General features: G+C 60.2%; 4 protein-coding genes across 4 annotated transcripts; 1 reads left to right on the top strand and 3 right to left on the bottom strand.

Annotated features, from left to right (window-relative positions):
* Window positions 1–522: 522 nt before the first annotated feature.
* HRG_10792 (uncharacterized protein) lies at window positions 523–1,074 on the bottom strand (the record flags this gene model as incomplete). Its single annotated transcript, XM_044869262.1, has 1 exon — window positions 523–1,074. The coding sequence occupies one exon, from the start codon at window positions 1,072–1,074 to the stop codon at window positions 523–525; it is 552 nt and encodes a 183-aa protein (XP_044715611.1).
* A 5,220-nt stretch (window positions 1,075–6,294) lies between these two features.
* HRG_10791 (uncharacterized protein) lies at window positions 6,295–7,194 on the top strand (the record flags this gene model as incomplete). Its single annotated transcript, XM_044869261.1, has 1 exon — window positions 6,295–7,194. The coding sequence occupies one exon, from the start codon at window positions 6,295–6,297 to the stop codon at window positions 7,192–7,194; it is 900 nt and encodes a 299-aa protein (XP_044715610.1).
* A 1,430-nt stretch (window positions 7,195–8,624) lies between these two features.
* Window positions 8,625–13,525, bottom strand: HRG_10790 (kinase; the record flags this gene model as incomplete). Its single annotated transcript, XM_044869260.1, has 11 exons — window positions 8,625–9,102; window positions 9,148–10,562; window positions 10,620–10,763; window positions 10,831–11,325; window positions 11,386–11,921; window positions 12,005–12,343; window positions 12,400–12,830; window positions 12,882–12,946; window positions 13,011–13,040; window positions 13,099–13,233; window positions 13,373–13,525. 11 exons carry the CDS (start codon window positions 13,523–13,525, stop codon window positions 8,625–8,627), a joined length of 4,221 nt encoding a protein of 1,406 aa, XP_044715609.1.
* Window positions 13,526–15,140: 1,615 nt separating this feature from the next.
* On the bottom strand, window positions 15,141–16,980 carry HRG_10789 (uncharacterized protein; the record flags this gene model as incomplete). The annotated part of the gene is made up of 3 exons (XM_044869259.1): window positions 15,141–16,127; window positions 16,220–16,712; window positions 16,970–16,980. The coding sequence occupies 3 exons, from the start codon at window positions 16,978–16,980 to the stop codon at window positions 15,141–15,143; spliced, it is 1,491 nt and encodes a 496-aa protein (XP_044715608.1).
* Between the last annotated feature and the right edge of the window lie 788 nt (window positions 16,981–17,768).

Raw genomic sequence — 17,768 nt, 5'->3', positions numbered from 1 at the left:
AGAGCGTGCGGCGGTCAAGTTCTGTCAAGTACGCGGATAAGGTGTGCCCGAGATTCTTCACCCAGCAGGATGGGTGGTTGAGGAGAGGTAGAAGAGCTGCGGGATGATGCGGCTCTGTTAAGCGACCAATGAGCGTTGGCTCAGCGCAAGCCTAGATGAGGCTGAGGGCGCACCGCCCACTCCGAATACCAAGCCCACCAATCAGCTCGCCGTCAGCCGCCGTTTGGTCGTGAGGTATGGAGTAAGCGCCCGGGTCGAGAGATGTAGCGCACAATCGCGGGGCGAGGGAGTTGCCTCACGTCCTGAAGCCTTTCGTTCGCCGGGCAACTGCCCATGCGATAATGCGTTGGAGCTTTATGCGTTAGGGGACACGCTCGAAGGACAATGAAGTTGGCCTTGCAATCACCAGCCTTCCCTCCGGCGGCCCGTCGAGGGTCTGAAGAGCGTCACGGCAACTGCGTCACGGCGCCGGGTTCCAAGGACTAAGCTTGTTTCCAGCTAAGAGCAGTCGAGACGCAAGTGTTAATCCCGCCCGACTAATTCCACATCATGTTGCAGAAACCCGGTACGGCCGCGGTTCACCGGCGTTGCGCGTCGCGAGGAAGCAAGGTGCAATTGTGGTGGCATTTCGTGATCGAAGACGGGGACCACTTGGCAAACGGTGTAGGGATCCAGTAGCAAGGCGGCGGGCTCTTGAGTAAGTCCAGAATATCTGCGATAAGTCCAAGTGATGGTGTTGTTGATCCAGCCATCTTCAACTAGGGGCTGATGACGGGACCAGACAAGACCGGCAACAGACTCGGCATCAGGTGCATTTGCCTTGCCACCTTGGAGTCGGCAGAGTGCATCCAGGGTCGAAGCCGACAAGTCAACTAGCAATGAAGTCACCACCAGTCCACGTCTCTGTGTACAGTCATCGTCCTCGGGGTCGAGGGCGTCTCCCATCCTAGCGGACACACAATCTCTGAATGCCTTAACGGGTGCTTTGCGTTTGGATGCGACGCGGGTTTCGAGTCGGAGCAAGAATGCCAGTTGACCTGCCCTGGCCACCACTTGGGCGGGCGTCTTGCTCATGCTGAAGGGTGCTGTTCTCACAAGTTGCAAGCAAGCGTTGACCGCATCGTCGCACGGCCAGCTGAGGCCCTTTGACGGGGGCGTGCATTGGACAGAGGCATCACGCGCGGACAGGGCGTCGGCCGCACAGTCCGGGGCAGGCTTGCGATGCCATCACCGGTGGACGCTCCATGCCGAAGTCCAGGGGACGTGTGCACCGTGCCTTGGAGCTCATGGCTGTTGGTCGTCGTCGGCGTGGTCCTGAGGAAGAGATGAGCACAGTGCAGCGAGAGATGGCGGCATACTGTAATACTCGTCGGCTCATGCCAGGCTGGCGGGTGCAGTTGGCCAAAGTCGAAAGGCTTGCGGGCACGGTTGCTGTTTCTCGAGGAGCTCCAAATGCCAAAGTTCTTGAGGAGCTCCAAGTGCCAAAGTATGGACTGTCTTGGCCGGCGGTCTGTGCCCTCGGAAACGTGACCTCTCACGAGCCAAGTGGGCGTGGAGGTCGCCAAGTATTTCTTGGTCGCGGAGACGTGGGCTTCGGCACATGGACGCGCCTGTGCTTCCCCAAGGTATCGACCGCCAAGGACTTGCACCACACGTGGTCGAGTGAAGAGGCGAAAAATTATTCCAAACCCGAGTCCCCCCTCGCGGCGACAGAATGCCCGTGCACCTGAGACGGCCCAAGTCTTTAAGCGCCGCGGGGAAGCAGCCGGGCGCCGCGTCGACGCCTCTCCGGTTCGTCCGTCCTGGTGTTGGGGCCGACGGGAGAGGAAGAAGAAAAAGTGCCGCCCGTCGGAGCCGGCACTGCACACACAGCACCTAGGCGCCGACTGTGTCAAGTTTGAGTCTGGGTCGGATCGTGTCACCTGCGTGCCTCGGCATATGCAGGGCCACTCGGACACTCGAGTCAGAAATAGACCGGGACGAGAAAAGCAAAGCAACAATAGGGGTACAGTAGCTTCAACCAACTAATCCCCACAGTGCAGCAGCGCGAGCCACATGGCAGGCAGCTCGTTGGTGTGCGTTGTATGGAGTACTCTGTACGCTTGCCGAGGTGGAGGCGGAGTGAGTCTTCTTCTTTCGCCTTGTTAGAGAACAAGTCGGCAGGGCAGACCCGCAAGGCAGCGTCGCGACGTTTCCGGCAACAGGCAGTCAGTCGGCAGAAAGGCCAGTCATGTATGCCCGTCATCGTGTGCCATGTGTGCATATCCGTACTGTCTGCACATGTCGAGAGCATGCAAGACACACAAGGCTGCGCCAATGGAGCGGACCCTGACCCTGGCCAGCCCTGACCCTGGCCCTGGCCTTGACCCTGATCCAAAATAGCCCCAGCCAGTCGTCGGCTTTTGCCACCTCGCCAGCCGCGGACAACTGTTTTCTTTTTCCTTTTTTGGGCCCGGGGAGTTTTCGACGTTTGGCGAGGCATCCTAGGGCCTGTTACTGGAGTCACCGCTTGGCACTAACTAGCAAGGGCGAAACAGGGCGGGAGAAGCGAAGACGGAGAACGTCGACAGGCAAAATGAGTGAGTGCAAATGGATGACGCGTGCATGAGAAGCTGCCTGGGGATTGTCTGGGGTCTGGCAGTCTGGGAGAAGCTTCCCCGCGCGCGGCATGCCACCACAGAGGGAAGCACCGAGACGGACACGCACGACGGGCGACAACCGGGAATGTGTGAATGCTGTGGCTTTCGGTGTTTTTTTCCTTCTCCTCCTTTGTTTGTACTGTATCTCGTCGGGTCTCCTCGGAAAAAGGGGTTCGGTGGTGCAGGCTGGGCCAAGTTTGATGTCCATCTATTACTCGAGACTGGAGAGAATGGCGAGGAATTCCAGACGCATAAAGCGCATGGAGGCGCCTGCTGGAGGGTCCAGTGGTGTCATGACTTGGGAGATTGACTTGAAACAGCGGCTCTCCGCAGAAGAGGTCGAGGAGACGGGATGATGGACAGGAAAGAGAGAAAAGGGCTTTGGGCAGGTACGTACCTGGAGATCTGTCGCTTGTCGTTGCTTCCTCTCTCTCTCCTATCTCGTGCAGTCTGGGTGCTGTAGGTAGAGCGAGTTGTTTCTGTACATTGCACTAGTAAGTTACCTGCTGAGCGCATGATGCTACTAGTAATGCGGGGTGGCCAGGCAAAGACCCCCGTACCGTATGTGCCTTGTACAGTTCAGTACAGTATCTCGGTGTCCAGATGTCCTCTGTTCCGTAGCACGGGCTGAGGTGTGCAGCTTGTACACAGTACCTACATATATACACACAGTACATACATAGGTAGGTACATAAGCATGCACAACGCAGGTGCATAAGCTGATGACGCACAACTTGGCGCGCTGGTCGCGCGCGTGGTCTGTGCGTGTCACAGCTCGGACCGGCGCGTTGTCATTGGCTCGTTTCCCCTTTTGCCTCCTCCCACGGTGGCCGAACATTCTTATCAATCCCGCACCAAGAATTCCGGCCTGTTCCAGTGCATTAGAGCCTTTAGTACCCTTATGTATTGTGCACTACAATGGGTCTCCACCACCGCGGCAAGGAGACGGGCGTCCATTGTGACAGGTGGAGGAGTCGAGACCGTCGCCTTTGCACGCATTGCACGCACAGCACACAGAGGCACGACGTAATGCCCCAAGCTGTTATGCCCACGAGTCGACCGCTGTACAGTACGCAATTACAAGCCAGGGGCAACTGCGGCATCTCACCACGTGCAACGGCGATTGAACAAGACGGGCAACATGCGTCATGTCTCCTTTTCCCCCCTTATCGAGTCGACGAGCCGCAAAACAAGCGGCACAGTCATCAGGTCGGTGCTCATAATTAGGCGTGATACGGAGTTATTATACCTTGGGCGGGCAAGGTTTGGTAGTGCCAGGCAGGGGGCCGTTGTAACAGACTTCAAGTACCTGGACGACCGGAGCCGCTGCGTTTTCCCCTCAGACAGTACAATCCCCCTGATAATCGCCCCCCTTCTTCAGCGCCTCCCGTGACTCTTGTTCCCACTGCCACTGGACACGCCAGAGCGTGGCCCGCAGACGCCTGATTGGCTGCTGGTGCCGGGCCCCGCCCACTCCTTGCCTCGCCCACCCCTCTCTCCACTGCAGCTATTGGAGCGCCTTTATGCGCCTTCTGGTGCCCGCTAAAAACAACGCATGGGACGAGAGGTTTCGAGGGTCTCCGTCCACTCCCAGGGACCCTCCCGTCTCCAATTCTCTCTCCTCTCACTCACTGGCATCCCCGTCCGTCACTGGCCGCTTTTTTTTAGTCCTATTTTTTCCTTCTTCCTTTTATTCTCTCCCTCTCCCTCTCTCTTTCACTCTGTCCACCCTCCTCCACCCGGTTCCTGGCCATATCCATACACACCGCCTTCTTTCTCTCTTTTCTTTCTCTCTCTCTCTCTCTCCCTTCTCTCTCCTTGACACATCCCCCCTCCCCCCCCCACCATTCCCTCGTCGTCGGTTTCCCATTCCTTCTGTCCGCCTCGGTTCGCAGGTCGTTATCATCGTCGTCGCATCGCTTCTTCACCCCGCAAGACTGATCTCTACAATCCTGGTTGGAGTTCGAATGCAAAAAGGAGGGGAGCAGAACAGGAAAAGAAGAGAAGAAACCCGACAAAAAATACACGCGCACGAGGAGGAAGCTCCAAAAAAGAAGGGAACGAGAGGTTCTGGATATCCGGCTCGTCGATGATTTCGGCTTCGATCGTGTAACTGTCAAGACCTGCATTCGCCATCAAACGCAAGCGTTTTCGCATCGCCGGCCACTCAGCCATTTCGCACCCATCGCCGCCCAGTCAAGACTGCAAGCTCGGGGCATTGCCTGGATCAAGGCCCTCATTTCACGTCGTGTGAAGCCTGGTCAGCAAGCTGTGTGAGTTCTTCCACCCCTTTTTTTTTTTACACATTTCGCGCTTCGCCCTCACCATCGCGTGACCCGCCTGCCCAGGGCATCGCGACTTAGTCATCCCTGTGCGCTGACTCGTCGCTACTGCAGCCAACCTCTCCCTCGTTCCTCGACCCTCTGTCCCTCTCCTCCTTTCCGCCGTGGGAGCATCGCTGCTTCCTGCATCGTCCGCCGTTGTTTGCGCAGCCTCCATCCTCCTTGATCTCGCTCCATCGCACACATCGACCACTTTTAATTTACGTTACTCTCCGTGCTCAAGCATCTCGGAGACTCCTCTTTTCTACAGTCCATCTTACCCTTGGCTTGCCGCCCCTTTCTTCGGCTTTTCTTGACGACCGGCGCACCGTCTCGCGTATAAAGACTTCCTGGGCATTGTTTCTTGTGTGCCGAGTTCGCCATCATCAGCATCTTTCCACTGGGCCCCATCTCTTCTTCCACTCGTGTTAATCGCAGCATCTCATCCGCATCTTGGACGCATTCCAGCTTTTAATACCCCATCCTCTTCTTCTTCTCGACCGCGCCCCTCGGCCACCCGTCATCCTTCCATCCTCCTTCTCCTTCCAATCTGAGCCATGGACGCAGGCGGCCTCGCTCAGATGCCCTCCAGCAACTTCCCCCCGCCCAACGGCATGGCCATGCCCGGCAACTTGGCCACGCGTCGGGGGAGCCAGAACATCAAGCCCCTGTCGTTTGACGCCATTAAGCAGAGCAGCAACAAGGAGGGCGGCATCGCCACCCCTCGCACGAGTCGATCTCACCTGCTGGCGGGCTTGAGGACGGCACCCAAGTCTGCCAGTACCCCGTCCTTCAACGGGGGTCCCGCGTCGCCCACTTCGGCCATGTCTGCGCAGCAATATGCCAGGAGCAGCATGGCTGCCAACCTTCACGGCTACGGCCAAGATAACATCTTCCGCCACGCCGCCCAGACGGCCTATCCTCAGTACGCTGTCCAACAGCAAACCGGCTACCAAGGCATGATGAGTCACCAGCAGTACACTGTCGACCAAGTCCTCGCCCCGCCTGAGATTGCCATGGACGAGCAATCCCAGGAACACATGGATCCTAACCTCTATGCCCAACTCGTCGCCACAAACATGTACCTGGCTCAGCAGCAGCAGCGTCTGCAACAGCAGCTTAGGAGCGTCCAGGCCGCCGCGCAGCAGTTCCAGCAGCTCAACCTGAACAATCCGCAGCTCACCCAGCAGCAAATGGCCATCTTCGAGCAGCAGCAGCAACTGCGGAACCTGCAGCAGCAGCTTGGTGTCCAGGCCGCCATGGGGCAGGGTCAGCAGGTATATTATAGCCCCGTCACCGGCCAGTACTATGTCGACACGCCCGCCGCAACCCCCATGAGCCCGGGGTACGCCGAGCAGCCCATGTCGCCCGGATTCAGCAGCCTCCAGCAGCAGCAGCAGCATGCGCCACGTGTGCAGGTGTCGCCGCCGCCCGAGAACAAGCTATCGACGCCAGGGCACCGAAACACTTCGCCGCCGAGACGCTATGACTCTCCCGTGGACGTGACCCCGCTGCCGCCGCCTTCTGCCAATGCCTTCCGTCGCGGCCACAAGAAAACGTCTTCCTTGGTGCCCGGCAACCCAGGCGACTTTGGCTTGGACACCCCGAGATCGGCAGGCCCCAAGACGGCATCCTTTCCGCTCACCCCCCTTACTGGAGGCTATGGTCCCGGCCAGGCTCGTGCGGGCGAGCATCCGATTCGCCAGCCACGCGGTCCTCCGTCCTTGGATGAACTCAAATCGAAGCCGACCGCCAAACACGAGGGTAGCAAGAATTTTGCTACCCGGACCCGACGATCTGCCGTGCACAACCTCGTCCGGGCTGGCTTGGAGCGGCGCAAGGGAGCTGGCAGTTCGACCGGTAGCATGAGCCCGACTTCCGAGATGGCCGAGGATTTGGCAACGCCAATCACCGACAACGAATCAGACTCGGGGCATAGTGGCTCGGGCATATTGGCCGGCGAGTTGGAGTGTGGCACCTCGCGCACGCCCGTCAGGCGTACCTGGGGCGCCATCGGCTCCGATCGACCTAGCTCGCGGCAAAAGGCTCGCACCGGCGTCGACAGCCTGGGCAATGCTAGGAGCGCTTCTGCCGTTGACGACTCCTTCGCCGCCGTCTTCAAGAATGGTGCTCTGCGAGCATCCAAGGCACAGGGTGGCGCGGACAACCAGCGCAAGTCTTCGCGGCTTGTTCTTACAAGCGTCGAGAAGCGCAGGGCCTCCCCGTCGGCTTAATCCCTCGTCTTCGCTCTTCAAATTTTCACGCTTTATTCTCTTCCTAGTCGTTACGACTTGACGCGACCGCATCTTCCCGGCACGATTGCGCAAACTGGTAGATTTGGCCATCGACACGGTTTCTGGTTCTTGGATTCGATCGGAGGGTGCCGTTCTCTTGCATTGCGACTACGACCGATCCACGAGGTGTTGAATTGTGAAGGCTGAAAAGCTTTCTTCGTCTTTCCTTGAAACATCTTTTAATAGGCACCGCGAACCCCACGGGGCATGCCCCGAAATGTATTCGCTTCTTGTCTTCCCTTGCTGCCCAGAGAATGGGAGAGTGCAGCTGATGGCTAGCGGATGGGAGACAGGACTGAATGTTCCACTGGAGGAAACGGATTAAGAAAATGGAGACACTGGGTCTGGCGTGTGTTGTCCCGCAAAGGGGAACTTAATCGGCAGGCAGCGCTTGTACGAAGGCTTCTTCCTGGAGGGACCACGTTCTTTATGCACCACCGGGTACTCGTTGCTTACGTCTCGTTGCGAGGGCTCACCCCGGCCGGTTTGTGTGGCAACGCGGCCGCATCTTGCCGACGGGGCACGGTGGGTATCATGATGGGAGGCTGCGCGCCGAGGATGTAGGGCCCGGGGCCATGGCGGTCAAGATGGACGCGGCGGCCGGTATTCTTAACATAGGGCACAATACAAATTGTTTGCCAACCAAAAGGGTACTACTCTCTGCGACTGCTCTGACGAGTGTATCTTGTGTGCGGCCATGCGTATCTACGGCTGCGATGCGTGTTGGAAGAGCCTACGCATCACGAGACGCGGGAATCGAAGCAAGATTGGGCTAAGCGAGAGGGTCTTCTACCCAGGTAGTCAAGGAGAGAGACCTCGGGCTACGTGACACGGCCACCAAGCACGATGAAAGCGAGACTGGCGAGGGAAAAGGTCGGAGAGTTTCTCCTTGTTATATAGGTAGTCAGCCTCTCGCTTGACTGCCCTCCTCCCACCCCAGCCTCCCCGGCCGCATGCCCCTTTTACTATACCCTCACCACCACGAAGGCCCCATTGTGCCCTTGCTATTTTTGTGAACCCGCCCAATCCCCGCTGCGCGCCCAGAACATGCATGTATCCATATCCCTACAACACATCCATGATTCCCGCCCGCGGCCGCATGTTCGCTGAGCGCAGGGTTCAAAAAAGGGAAAAGAGAAGACGAAGGGGGTGTCACGGACGGGAGCAAGAGGGAAAAGCCAAGCGCGAAAAAGAAAAAGACGGGGGAAAAGGACTGCATGGTGGTTGTACACGCAAGACGCGCCGAAGTGCAGGCAGGGAGCATGGAGCAGGCAAGAGCCGGGGTCCTGTTTTCCGCCCGTCGGGGGAGTGGGATGCCTTGCGTGCGTCCACCCGCGTCCCTGCCTCTCGACATCTTGACCCTTCACAGGTCACGACTTGGCGTCGGCTGGGGTTCTGGTCCGCCGCTTCGCGCCCGGGCCGGCCGTCGCGCCCCCGCTGCCCTCGCGCGGCGTCCTCCTCCCGCCGTTCTCCTTGTTGCTCGTGCTGCTCTCGCTGCGCACCACCACCGGCGGCGCGGCCTCGCCTCTTGCGCCGGCACCGGCGCTCCGCCCCGCCATGCCCGGAGCGAGAGACGTGCGTGGGAGACGACTCTTGACGCCGCCGCCGCTGCCGACCGAACTCGCGTCGCCACTCACACGTCGCGGGAGACCGGTTGGTCCGTCGCGGCTGCGAGGACGGTAGACGATGCCTTCCCGCTCGAGGGCTGCGGCGCGTCGCGGGCTGGCGGCGACTTCGATGTACGCGCTGCCCCCGGAAAGGCCCTGCCTACTCCGCGATGTTGGCGTCTGCGGCACCGAGAGGGACGTCTGCAAGGCCGGCGGCGTGTAGCTGTTGTTCCGCCTCATCCTGAACGAGGACGCGGAGCTGCTCATCTGCGACGACGACGATGACCCGTCGTGCCGCATCATGTGTGCCGCCGGGGCCGACGAGGCCCCGTCAATATGAGACCGCAGCAGCTCCGCCGCCAGGTTGCGCACCAGTACAGCCGAGTCCGTCTCGGCAAGCGTCTGGATCGAGTCCATTAGCGACCGCACCTGCGCGCTGTTAAGTGTCTGCGAGCCGTCCCCGGCGCCCATCCCGGCGGGCTCGCAAGCGTCCATGATGGTCCGGACAAGCCTGAGTAGGTTGAGCCGCACGACGGCCTTCTTGTGGCCCAGCCGTTGAGCGATGCCTGCAAACATTTCGGGCCTGGCCAGCGACGCCGCAACAGACGGGCTCAGGCGGAGCAGCTTTAGGAGCGGCTCGAGTAGATTGGAGTCAAAGGCGTTCAGTTTGTTAGTGCCGAAGCAGCTGACAATGGCCCGAGTAAAGCTGCCGTCGACCAGATGGCTCTCAACGTTGGCCGTCTCCTCCTGCAGCCACACCAGGATCGCGTCCAACGCCGTCACCTGCCAGTACTGGTCGGTGAGCAGCGACACGTAAAAGTCGAGCCCCTTGTTCTGCCAGAGATATCTCCGCCCCTTGGACCCCGAGTGCGCCATGTCGCACAAGATCGGCAGCGCAAACTCCTTGGGCGGGCGGTCCGTCTTCATGATCCTCAGCAGCAGCGGGATGATGCCCCCGACGGCCGCGTCCTCTTGCCGTTCCTTGCTCAGGCGGCACAGGTTAAACAGGGTGTTGAGGACCTGGTTCGAAATTTCGCGAATGTGTGTCTGGCCCCTCTTCATGCCGTAGCTGAGCAGGTCGATGAGAAACTCGATGGCGTCGGCCGAGTGCAGCGACTCGATGGTCGTCGACAGCATCGACAGGTTCTTGATGAACTTGAGCATCGTGATCTGATGCAGGGGCGTCATCCGCCGCAGGTCCTTGAGGACGCTCTTGAGCACCTGCCGATCCGCCACCACCTCCTTGACGTAGTTCTCCGCCTGGCTGAAGAGATGAAAGATGTTGACGATGCGGCCTTCTATGAGCTCGTCCAGCTCGTCCTCACCCTCCTCGTCCAAGACTCGGTGCAGGACGAGTGCCAGGGGGTACAGAATCTTGCTGCGCGAGAAAATCCTGCAAAAGTCGTTTTTAGGCGTCGGACCCTGCAGCTCAAAGACGTTCCAAATGCCGTTGACGCCGATGAGAACCAGGTCTCGAGCGCTGTCGTAGTCTTCGTCAAGGAACTCGACCAGTACGTTCAGGCCACCAGCCGACACAAACATTTGGAGCGTCAACGTCGAGGTTTGGTACATCTGCCGGACAAACGCCGCGGCCTCGAGCCTGATCTCGTTGGAATATTGACGGGCGGCAAACTTGGTGATAATGGGGATGCCGCCCACGAAGCAAAGATTTTCCTGGATCTCCACGTCGTCGAGGATGATCTGTGGCACGGCAGGTTAGAGCAGCTTGGCGAGCGAAGACAGAGACTCAGCACATACCGCGTTGACCACTTTGAGGAATTGCAGAATCATGTACTGCCTGCTCTTGACTGTGCAAGGCTCGAGGATCTCGAGGATGGGCAGCAGCCCATGAGCGCTGATGACGAGATTCTTCACCTCCTTGTTCTCCCAGAGCAAGGCAAGCTGGATGGGGAAGAGGAAAAGGTTAGAGCGGCGAGTACACGTGTGTTGGAGTCGGGCCTTCGCTCACCAAGTCTTCCGAGAGCTCGGATAGTATGTCCTCGCCCTCTGTCATCTTCAACGAGCCTACGAGAGCCTCCACTCTCTCCGCCAGCCGGGCATGCCGGTCTCTGGCGATGTTGGCCTCCAAGTCCATCTCGTCCCAGCCAGGGTCCATCAATGCGAACGGGTCGTACTCGTCTTCCTCGTCGCCGAGCCACGAGTTGTTGGAAATCTTGGACAGGAGCATCAGCCCGCCATCCTCGGAGCCGCGTTCGCTCTCCTCCTTTTCGCCCAGAGACTCAGAGGTCCCAAATACGTCTGAGAAGTCCTCGTCGTCGTCCTCGGCGAACTTTTGAATCTCAATGGACGAGCGGGTGCGCCGCATAGGGCGGTCAGGAAGGACAGACGGTCTCGGCTGAGTCTTCTTCTTTCGTATGCTGCCCTCGGGATCTTGCATTGATCTGGGCAGGCTGGTGAGGTCGGATGGATGGAACAGCTGCGGAGCATCAGTCGCTCGAGCACCCTGGACAGCACGTCAGCAAACGATGTCTCTCTCGAAGCCAACCGCGCCCACGTGACGTACCTTTTTCACAGCCTGGTTGACTCTGTGGTCGAATACGCTGTCATTGTCGGCGAACAAGTCTGAATAGTCCTCGACGCCCTGCTCGCGATACACCACGTCGAGTCGCGGAGGAAGCTCAAACTTGCTCCCGAGATGCGACTTGGACGGAGACCTCGGCGCGGCCCAGGAGCCAGGACCAACACTGCCAGCTGCAGAGGAGGCAGCCGGTGCCAAGCTCCCAAAACTCGACTCGGCACTTTGTGGGGGCCTCGGGGCATCCGTTGCCTTCGCCGCCGTCTTCTTGGGAATGGGACGAATCGTTTGTTCTTGCGAATCGAAATCACGAGAGCGAGCACTGGGCCCCTTGATGGTCAACAGTTCTCCCTCGAATTCTTCGAAACTGCAACTGTCGCTCCTCGAGTCCGTTGTCGACGCGAAGGCTTTGAGCTTTTCACTGGAGAGGAGACCACCAAAGTTGTCCTGGGGCTTGAGACGCGGTAGTTGCAACGCGCTGAGGGAGATGGTGGTCGCAAAGTCGTCATCCCAGTTGTCGTCATCTACGCGCGGTAACAGTCAGCCTCCGCTCAAGGGACCTTGGACCGAGCCGGAGTCCCCAAAGTTCACGGGTTCCACAACGTACCGTTCAATTCAGGAGACCTAAACGCCTCTGCACCCGGCCTGGGCTTGGCGAGCGTCAACGGGCCCTTGGCGGGGGTTCCGCTGGTGAAGCGGGACGAGGGCCCTGTGATGTCTGACCCAGTGGATGAGCGGAGGGCTGAGTCGGAGTTGAGAGCCTTGTTCCATTGCTTGACCTCCTCAACGGCCTGGTTGAAGTTGGCCGGTGCCTTCGAGACGGGCGCCTTGGCTCGACGGGAGCCAGCTATCCAGGCGTGACGCAACAGCTTTCGCGCGGAGACTCTCAGGTTGGGGTCTTTTTGGAAGCATTGCATGAGAAAGTCCCTCGCGGCCTGCGTAGCTCCTGTCAGAGAGTGCTCATGGGTCGGGGACGGGGACGGGCGCATACAGCAGAAATGCCCTCGGGCAGAGGAGGATGGTCATCGTTGACAATGGCGAACAGGGCAGGCATGGCCGCCAGGTTGTGATAGGGCGGCTTGCCCTGCAGCAGCTCAATGACGGTGCAGCCCACGCTCCATATGTCCGAGGCAGAGCTGGCGCCGGAGAGCTGGATGATTTCGGGGGCCATCCAGTAGGGGGTGCCGACAACTTGTGCCTCCTTGTCCTGGCCGCCCGCCAGGGTGCTCGTCGAGACGCCAAAGTCAGCAAGTTTGACGGTGCCATCCTTTGTGGTGAGGATGTTTGCGCCCTTGATGTCGCGGTGTATGACGCCCTGGTCGTGGAGATAGTGCAGGCCCTGGAGGACTTGGGTCATGTAGACTCCGACGAGGTTCTCGGGAAACTTGCCGTAGGCCTTTAGTATCGAGTGAAGGGAACCATTCTCGCAGTACCTGAGAGGTGTGAGCCTTCGCGCGCGCGGGGTGGGACAAGCAAGGACGTACTCGAGAATGATGTTGAGACAGTCGACAGACTTGACGAAACCAATGTACTTGACAATGTTGTCGTGCTGGATTTCCCAAGTCAGTGTGGCCAGGTCTGCGCAGAGGAGTGTTTGATCCGGGGCTCCTCACCAGAAGATTCTTGAGAAGGTCGATTTCACTCTATGAGGGATGTCAGCATCTTGCGAGGGCACCCCGTTGGACCGTCTGCCCAGCTTACCTCTATCATGCGCAGCTCGCTCTTGGGCAGATCGGCCAGCTTGATCTGCTTGACGGCCACGGCCTCGCCAGTGCTCCAGTTGAAAGCCTTGTACACGGACCCAAAGGCGCCCTTGCCGAGACACTCGCCCAACCGCTGCAAAAGCGTGGAGTCGGGTCAGCACTCTGCGCCTGCTTGCCGCCACCGTATGCGGGAATACTTGGGGGGGGGAGGCCGAGCACAGATCCAGGCACAAGCAGTAAGGGGGGGGCCGGATTGGGGAGCGTGTACGCACATAATCCTTCAGCCCGGGATCCTGCAGCGCCGAGCTCTCGCGCTGCCTCTCCTTGCGAGACGGGGTACCAGGCATGGCGGCGACCCTTTCCCGCGAGGCCACGACGGCGGCGGCTGGGCCATTGTTTGCGTGATACTGGCGGCCGGGCGGCATCGCTGAGTGGCGTCGAGGGTCGTCGGCACTCGCTGGCGGTGCGGAGGCTTCACGGCGCGGCGCGCGCGCGCAGGAGGGCCAAGGGCGGATTTGGCGAGGGAGGCGATGGGCAGAGGTCGATGAGGATCAAGTGGTGACGACGGCGGCGGCGGCGCTGGCGGCGGTGGGGGGGAGAAGCAGCTCGTCGTCGAGTAGAGATGGTCGTCGCATCTCCGGGGCGGCGGCGGCGCGCTGCTGTCATCCGCGTGGATCGCACGCATTCGCCCCCGTGAGTGGTGCCTCTAGCAGCTGGCGGCCAGGTGTGCTGTTCCTGTTGCTGTTGCTGTCGTCGTGTTCAAGGGAGGAGGGAAGAGCGGGAGGACGGATTGGAGGGGAGGGGCGGGGAGGGGTGAGGGGAGAGGGGGTAAGCGGAGCGAGCGCTGGACCAGGTTAGAGGGGCGGGCACAGTGTTGGCGGGCGTGTAGGGGGCTCGTCCAGGCGGGTTGCCCGGTAAAACGGCCTATCTTTACTGTGCTGGAGCGCTATAATGGTGGTTTGACAGAGAAGGCATGCAAAGCGCCCGGCTCAAACAAGAGTAAGTAATAAAGAAGACGACGTAAAAAAAGAGGCCGAGTGCCAGACCCCGCCTGAAACAGGTTGCCATGTGCTCGCTCAACCGTCCGGACAGACTGACTCTCATCCGTAGCGAGAAGCTGGGCGTCACCAACCTGCTACTGCGCTACGCTGCTTCGTGGCGTGGTCGATTGGTGCCTGCACGCGGAAGTGAATGACGATGAACCAGTGGAACTTCAAGCCTAGAAGGGCGGAAGAGCCTCTCGTTATCTTCGAGTGGGTTGCGGCTTAGCGCTTCCGATCCGACCATGAAAGAAGTAATAAGTAAAGAGCACGAACCTGCATACCTGATTATGTGGGTAACCCAAGTGGAGACGGAGTTGGGATGGCATTTGGGACATACAGGGCAGCAGAAGAGTCACCAACAGCACTCGAGGGCCCCGTTGATCCGGCCAAGCACCCGTCAAGAGAGTCTCATGCATCGTGTGCCGGCAACAACGAGGGTCATAGCACCGCGAACCACTGCTCCGCTCAGACGTCTCGACTTTTCCCCCTCGGCCTCTCCGTAGACCAACAGGCAGAAACCCTCGGCCACCAAAGCATTCTCCCGCCAACAACGCAGGGCAAACCGACTGGCAGCAGAGACGTTGGCGGCTCCTGCATAACGTCGTGCATGACTCGGCTTTCCCCAATTGATTCTCTGCAGTCTACTGTTAAAGGTACATAGGCCCGACTCAGACGAGAATGCCCTCGTGTCGCCGTCCGTCCACGCTCACTGCCACACAAACCCTGGATGAGTTCATCATCGTTGCGACAAAACCCTTGCCCTCTGCTGTTCCGTGCAAGCGCCTGCCGATGCCACCGTGCTCGGCACTAAAAAGTACAGCCCAGTCAGTTATACAACAAAGACACATCTCATACGCTTCGACTCCTCCCTTGCGCCAGTGCAGCCCATCTCGCATTAGACAAGACCCAAGTCTCCGTCTCCTCGCGGGTGCCTTCTTCAGCAGCGCAGCTAGGACCGGAAGAGACTCAACAGCTCCAGGCGTCGCGAGACCTCGCTCTACTGATTCGTCGCGTCGTCCTGGGGCAGAGTCCGGCTGAGGCCCACTTCGGCCCACCACTCGTCCGGTATATCCTCCCGCCGCGCGAGGTTGCTCATGATTCGCTGCATCCCCGACCATTCCTCCTCTCCGCTGAGCGTCGCGTTGTGCGCAGGCCCTGTCGATTCTCCGCGGCTGGCTTGTTGCAAGCCATCGCCGCCGCTCTCCTCCTCCGAGGCTTCCTCAACTGACGCCTGGCTCCCCCAGCCCTCGGCACGATTCAGGAGTCGGGCCAGAGGCATGCCTCGTGGGACCCCATCCGTGTTCTCCGTTCGCGCGCCCCGTCTGCCCACGTCGCTCAGCGAGTTTGAGTCATCCGCCGGCGACTGCAATGCGCTTCGTCGGCCGTCGGCCGTCGTTCGCGCGGCATGCCGACCAACCGGGCCGTCAGTCAGTCCGTCCGGGTTGTAGGGGGGGAATCGCTGGCGGCCGTCGCTCGACAATGGTCCGCGACGGCGCCCGCCCGCCAATTCGACGTTCTCCTCGTCTTCCTCCTCCATGTTCGCGTCCGAATGCTCACATCCCGAGTCGCATTGCGCTTCTGGCGGTTGTCCGATAACATCTGGCAGTGACAGGGGCGTGCCAGACGACGGGCCAGCGCTCTGAGAGACTTCCGTCGAAGCAAATGACGAGCCTGCGCTGGGCTGCTGTGGGTCGGGAGTCAAGGTGGACAAGAGCGTGTCCCAGACTTCGGGGCTCAGGCTCCTGTCGCGATCTCCGAGCCCGTCGAGCGCGAGAGAGTGACGAGCAGCCGGGCTTCGGCGATCGCGCACGCTGCGCAAGGGTCGAGAGTTGTAGCGAGGGCCGGCACGGCTGGGGTTGGCGGGCGCCGAGCTCAAGGGCGACAAGCCACCGGTTCGCAAGCCTCGGTGGCCGTGGGGCGGGCTGCCGCGGTATGGACGCGGGCGATCGGGGCTACGGTCGAACCGTGATGGAAGCGGTGCAACCTGGCGCAGAGGAGAGACGAACATGGTTAGCAGGCCATGCCATCGAGGAAGAGAGATTGCCGAGCAGCCGGCTTCTGCTCTCGGGCACTCACGACTTGGGCACGCCTGGCTCGTGATGACGACGAACGGGCCTCTGCCGACCACCAGCGCTCATCTGGATCCCTCGACTCTGTCTCGCGCTGCGGTGCAGCCGTCGTCGGGACCCTTTCTCGCCAGTCGCCGGCAAAGATAGACTCGACCTGCTGCTGGAAGTTTTGTCGGTTCCGAAGTATCGTGGCAGGGTTGTTGGAGCTCAGCCATGAGTCCCGAGCTTCCTGGAAAGCAGGCCGGGACCTCGGCTCTGGCAAGCTGGGGTCGAGTGGGCCGGGCGACTCGACCCAGGGCAAGAGACCGTCCTGGTTGGAGCGAGGCAAGCGTGGCTGGACAGCGCCGTAGATTCTGACACTGGCATTCCTGGCAGGGTTGCGGCTTTCACGAGAGACTGGGCGACTCGAGCGCCGAACGCCGGAGCGGCCGGGGGACGCGGTAGCGCCCTTGCTGGCGGCCTTTGACGGGAGGTCCGACTCGACAGGGGTGACAAAGAGTCTGTCAGGGCAGACGGAACATCAGCAAGCGGGCACAGGGAACGGACAGTTTAGGAGCGATGACGAGATGAAAAGAGATGGCCGGCCGAAACGCAGGATCCAAAGGCACGTCATGAGCGGGGGCGATTGCCGGCAACAATGCATTGGCCTTGATGGAGCTGGCGGAAAGTGGCTTGTGACGCGCAGGATGGCCAGCTGACGCGCATGGCAGGGCCAGCTCGGGCGCGAGAAGGCATATGGTGAGGGAGGGGAACTAACGGGAGGCCCATGATGAATGGACGCAGTCTGAGTTGGCGTGGCAATGGTGGTCTGGGAAACGTCTTTTCCTCTTGTTGTTTCAAGGCCGCGATGGGGTTGAATTGCGCGTCGCGTCGACCGTCAGCGGTGGGATGCGAGTCGATACAAAGCGAGCGACGGAGCGAAAGCGGACCAAGGATGAAGAAAACGGGCGGGAACGCCTCGTGGGTCCAACAAGTAGAGAGCGATGCTCCAACAAGGATTGTTACCGAGGAGGTAGGGGGAAAAGACGAGAGCCAAGGTGCCTGGCTATTGCTGGCGATGATGCACGCGCGGCGGGCGGACAAGGGAGGCGGAAGCTGCACCAAGCGGCGACGACGACGCGCTGCCAGATTGATGAAGGGGGAGGGAAAAGACTGGGGGGGAGCAAGGGATGGATGGACGGTTTGAGTTGGTGAGGTGGTGGGTGAGTGGGTAAAAAGAAGTACGGGGAGAGGGAGCGACGGCTTCCGAGACAGCAGATTTTTCGGGGCCTGGTGGCTTTGACGGGAACGTTGCCGGCGGCAGGTGCCTCTCAGCTCCCCTCTGTACCCCCTCATGCCCCTGTGGCTGGTGCGAACACCCTCCCGTGGCGGGTGCTACAGCCTGCGCCACGGATCCCAGAGAGAAGAAATATTCAGGCTCGAGATCCGCCTCTCTCGTCCGCCGGCCGTCGTGGCTCCATGTGCCTGCGATAACGCCTCGCAACGTTCCCAGAGACGACGACGACAGGACTACCTGCTACTTCCCAGGTCGAGGAAGGTCGAGGAATGTCTCCCTC

The sequence above is a fragment of the Hirsutella rhossiliensis genome, assembly GCF_020360975.1.
Source record: "Hirsutella rhossiliensis strain HR02 chromosome Unknown scaffold00017, whole genome shotgun sequence".
NCBI classification, from domain to species: domain Eukaryota; kingdom Fungi; phylum Ascomycota; class Sordariomycetes; order Hypocreales; family Ophiocordycipitaceae; genus Hirsutella; species Hirsutella rhossiliensis.
This window is presented reverse-complemented; position numbering and strand designations above follow the sequence as displayed.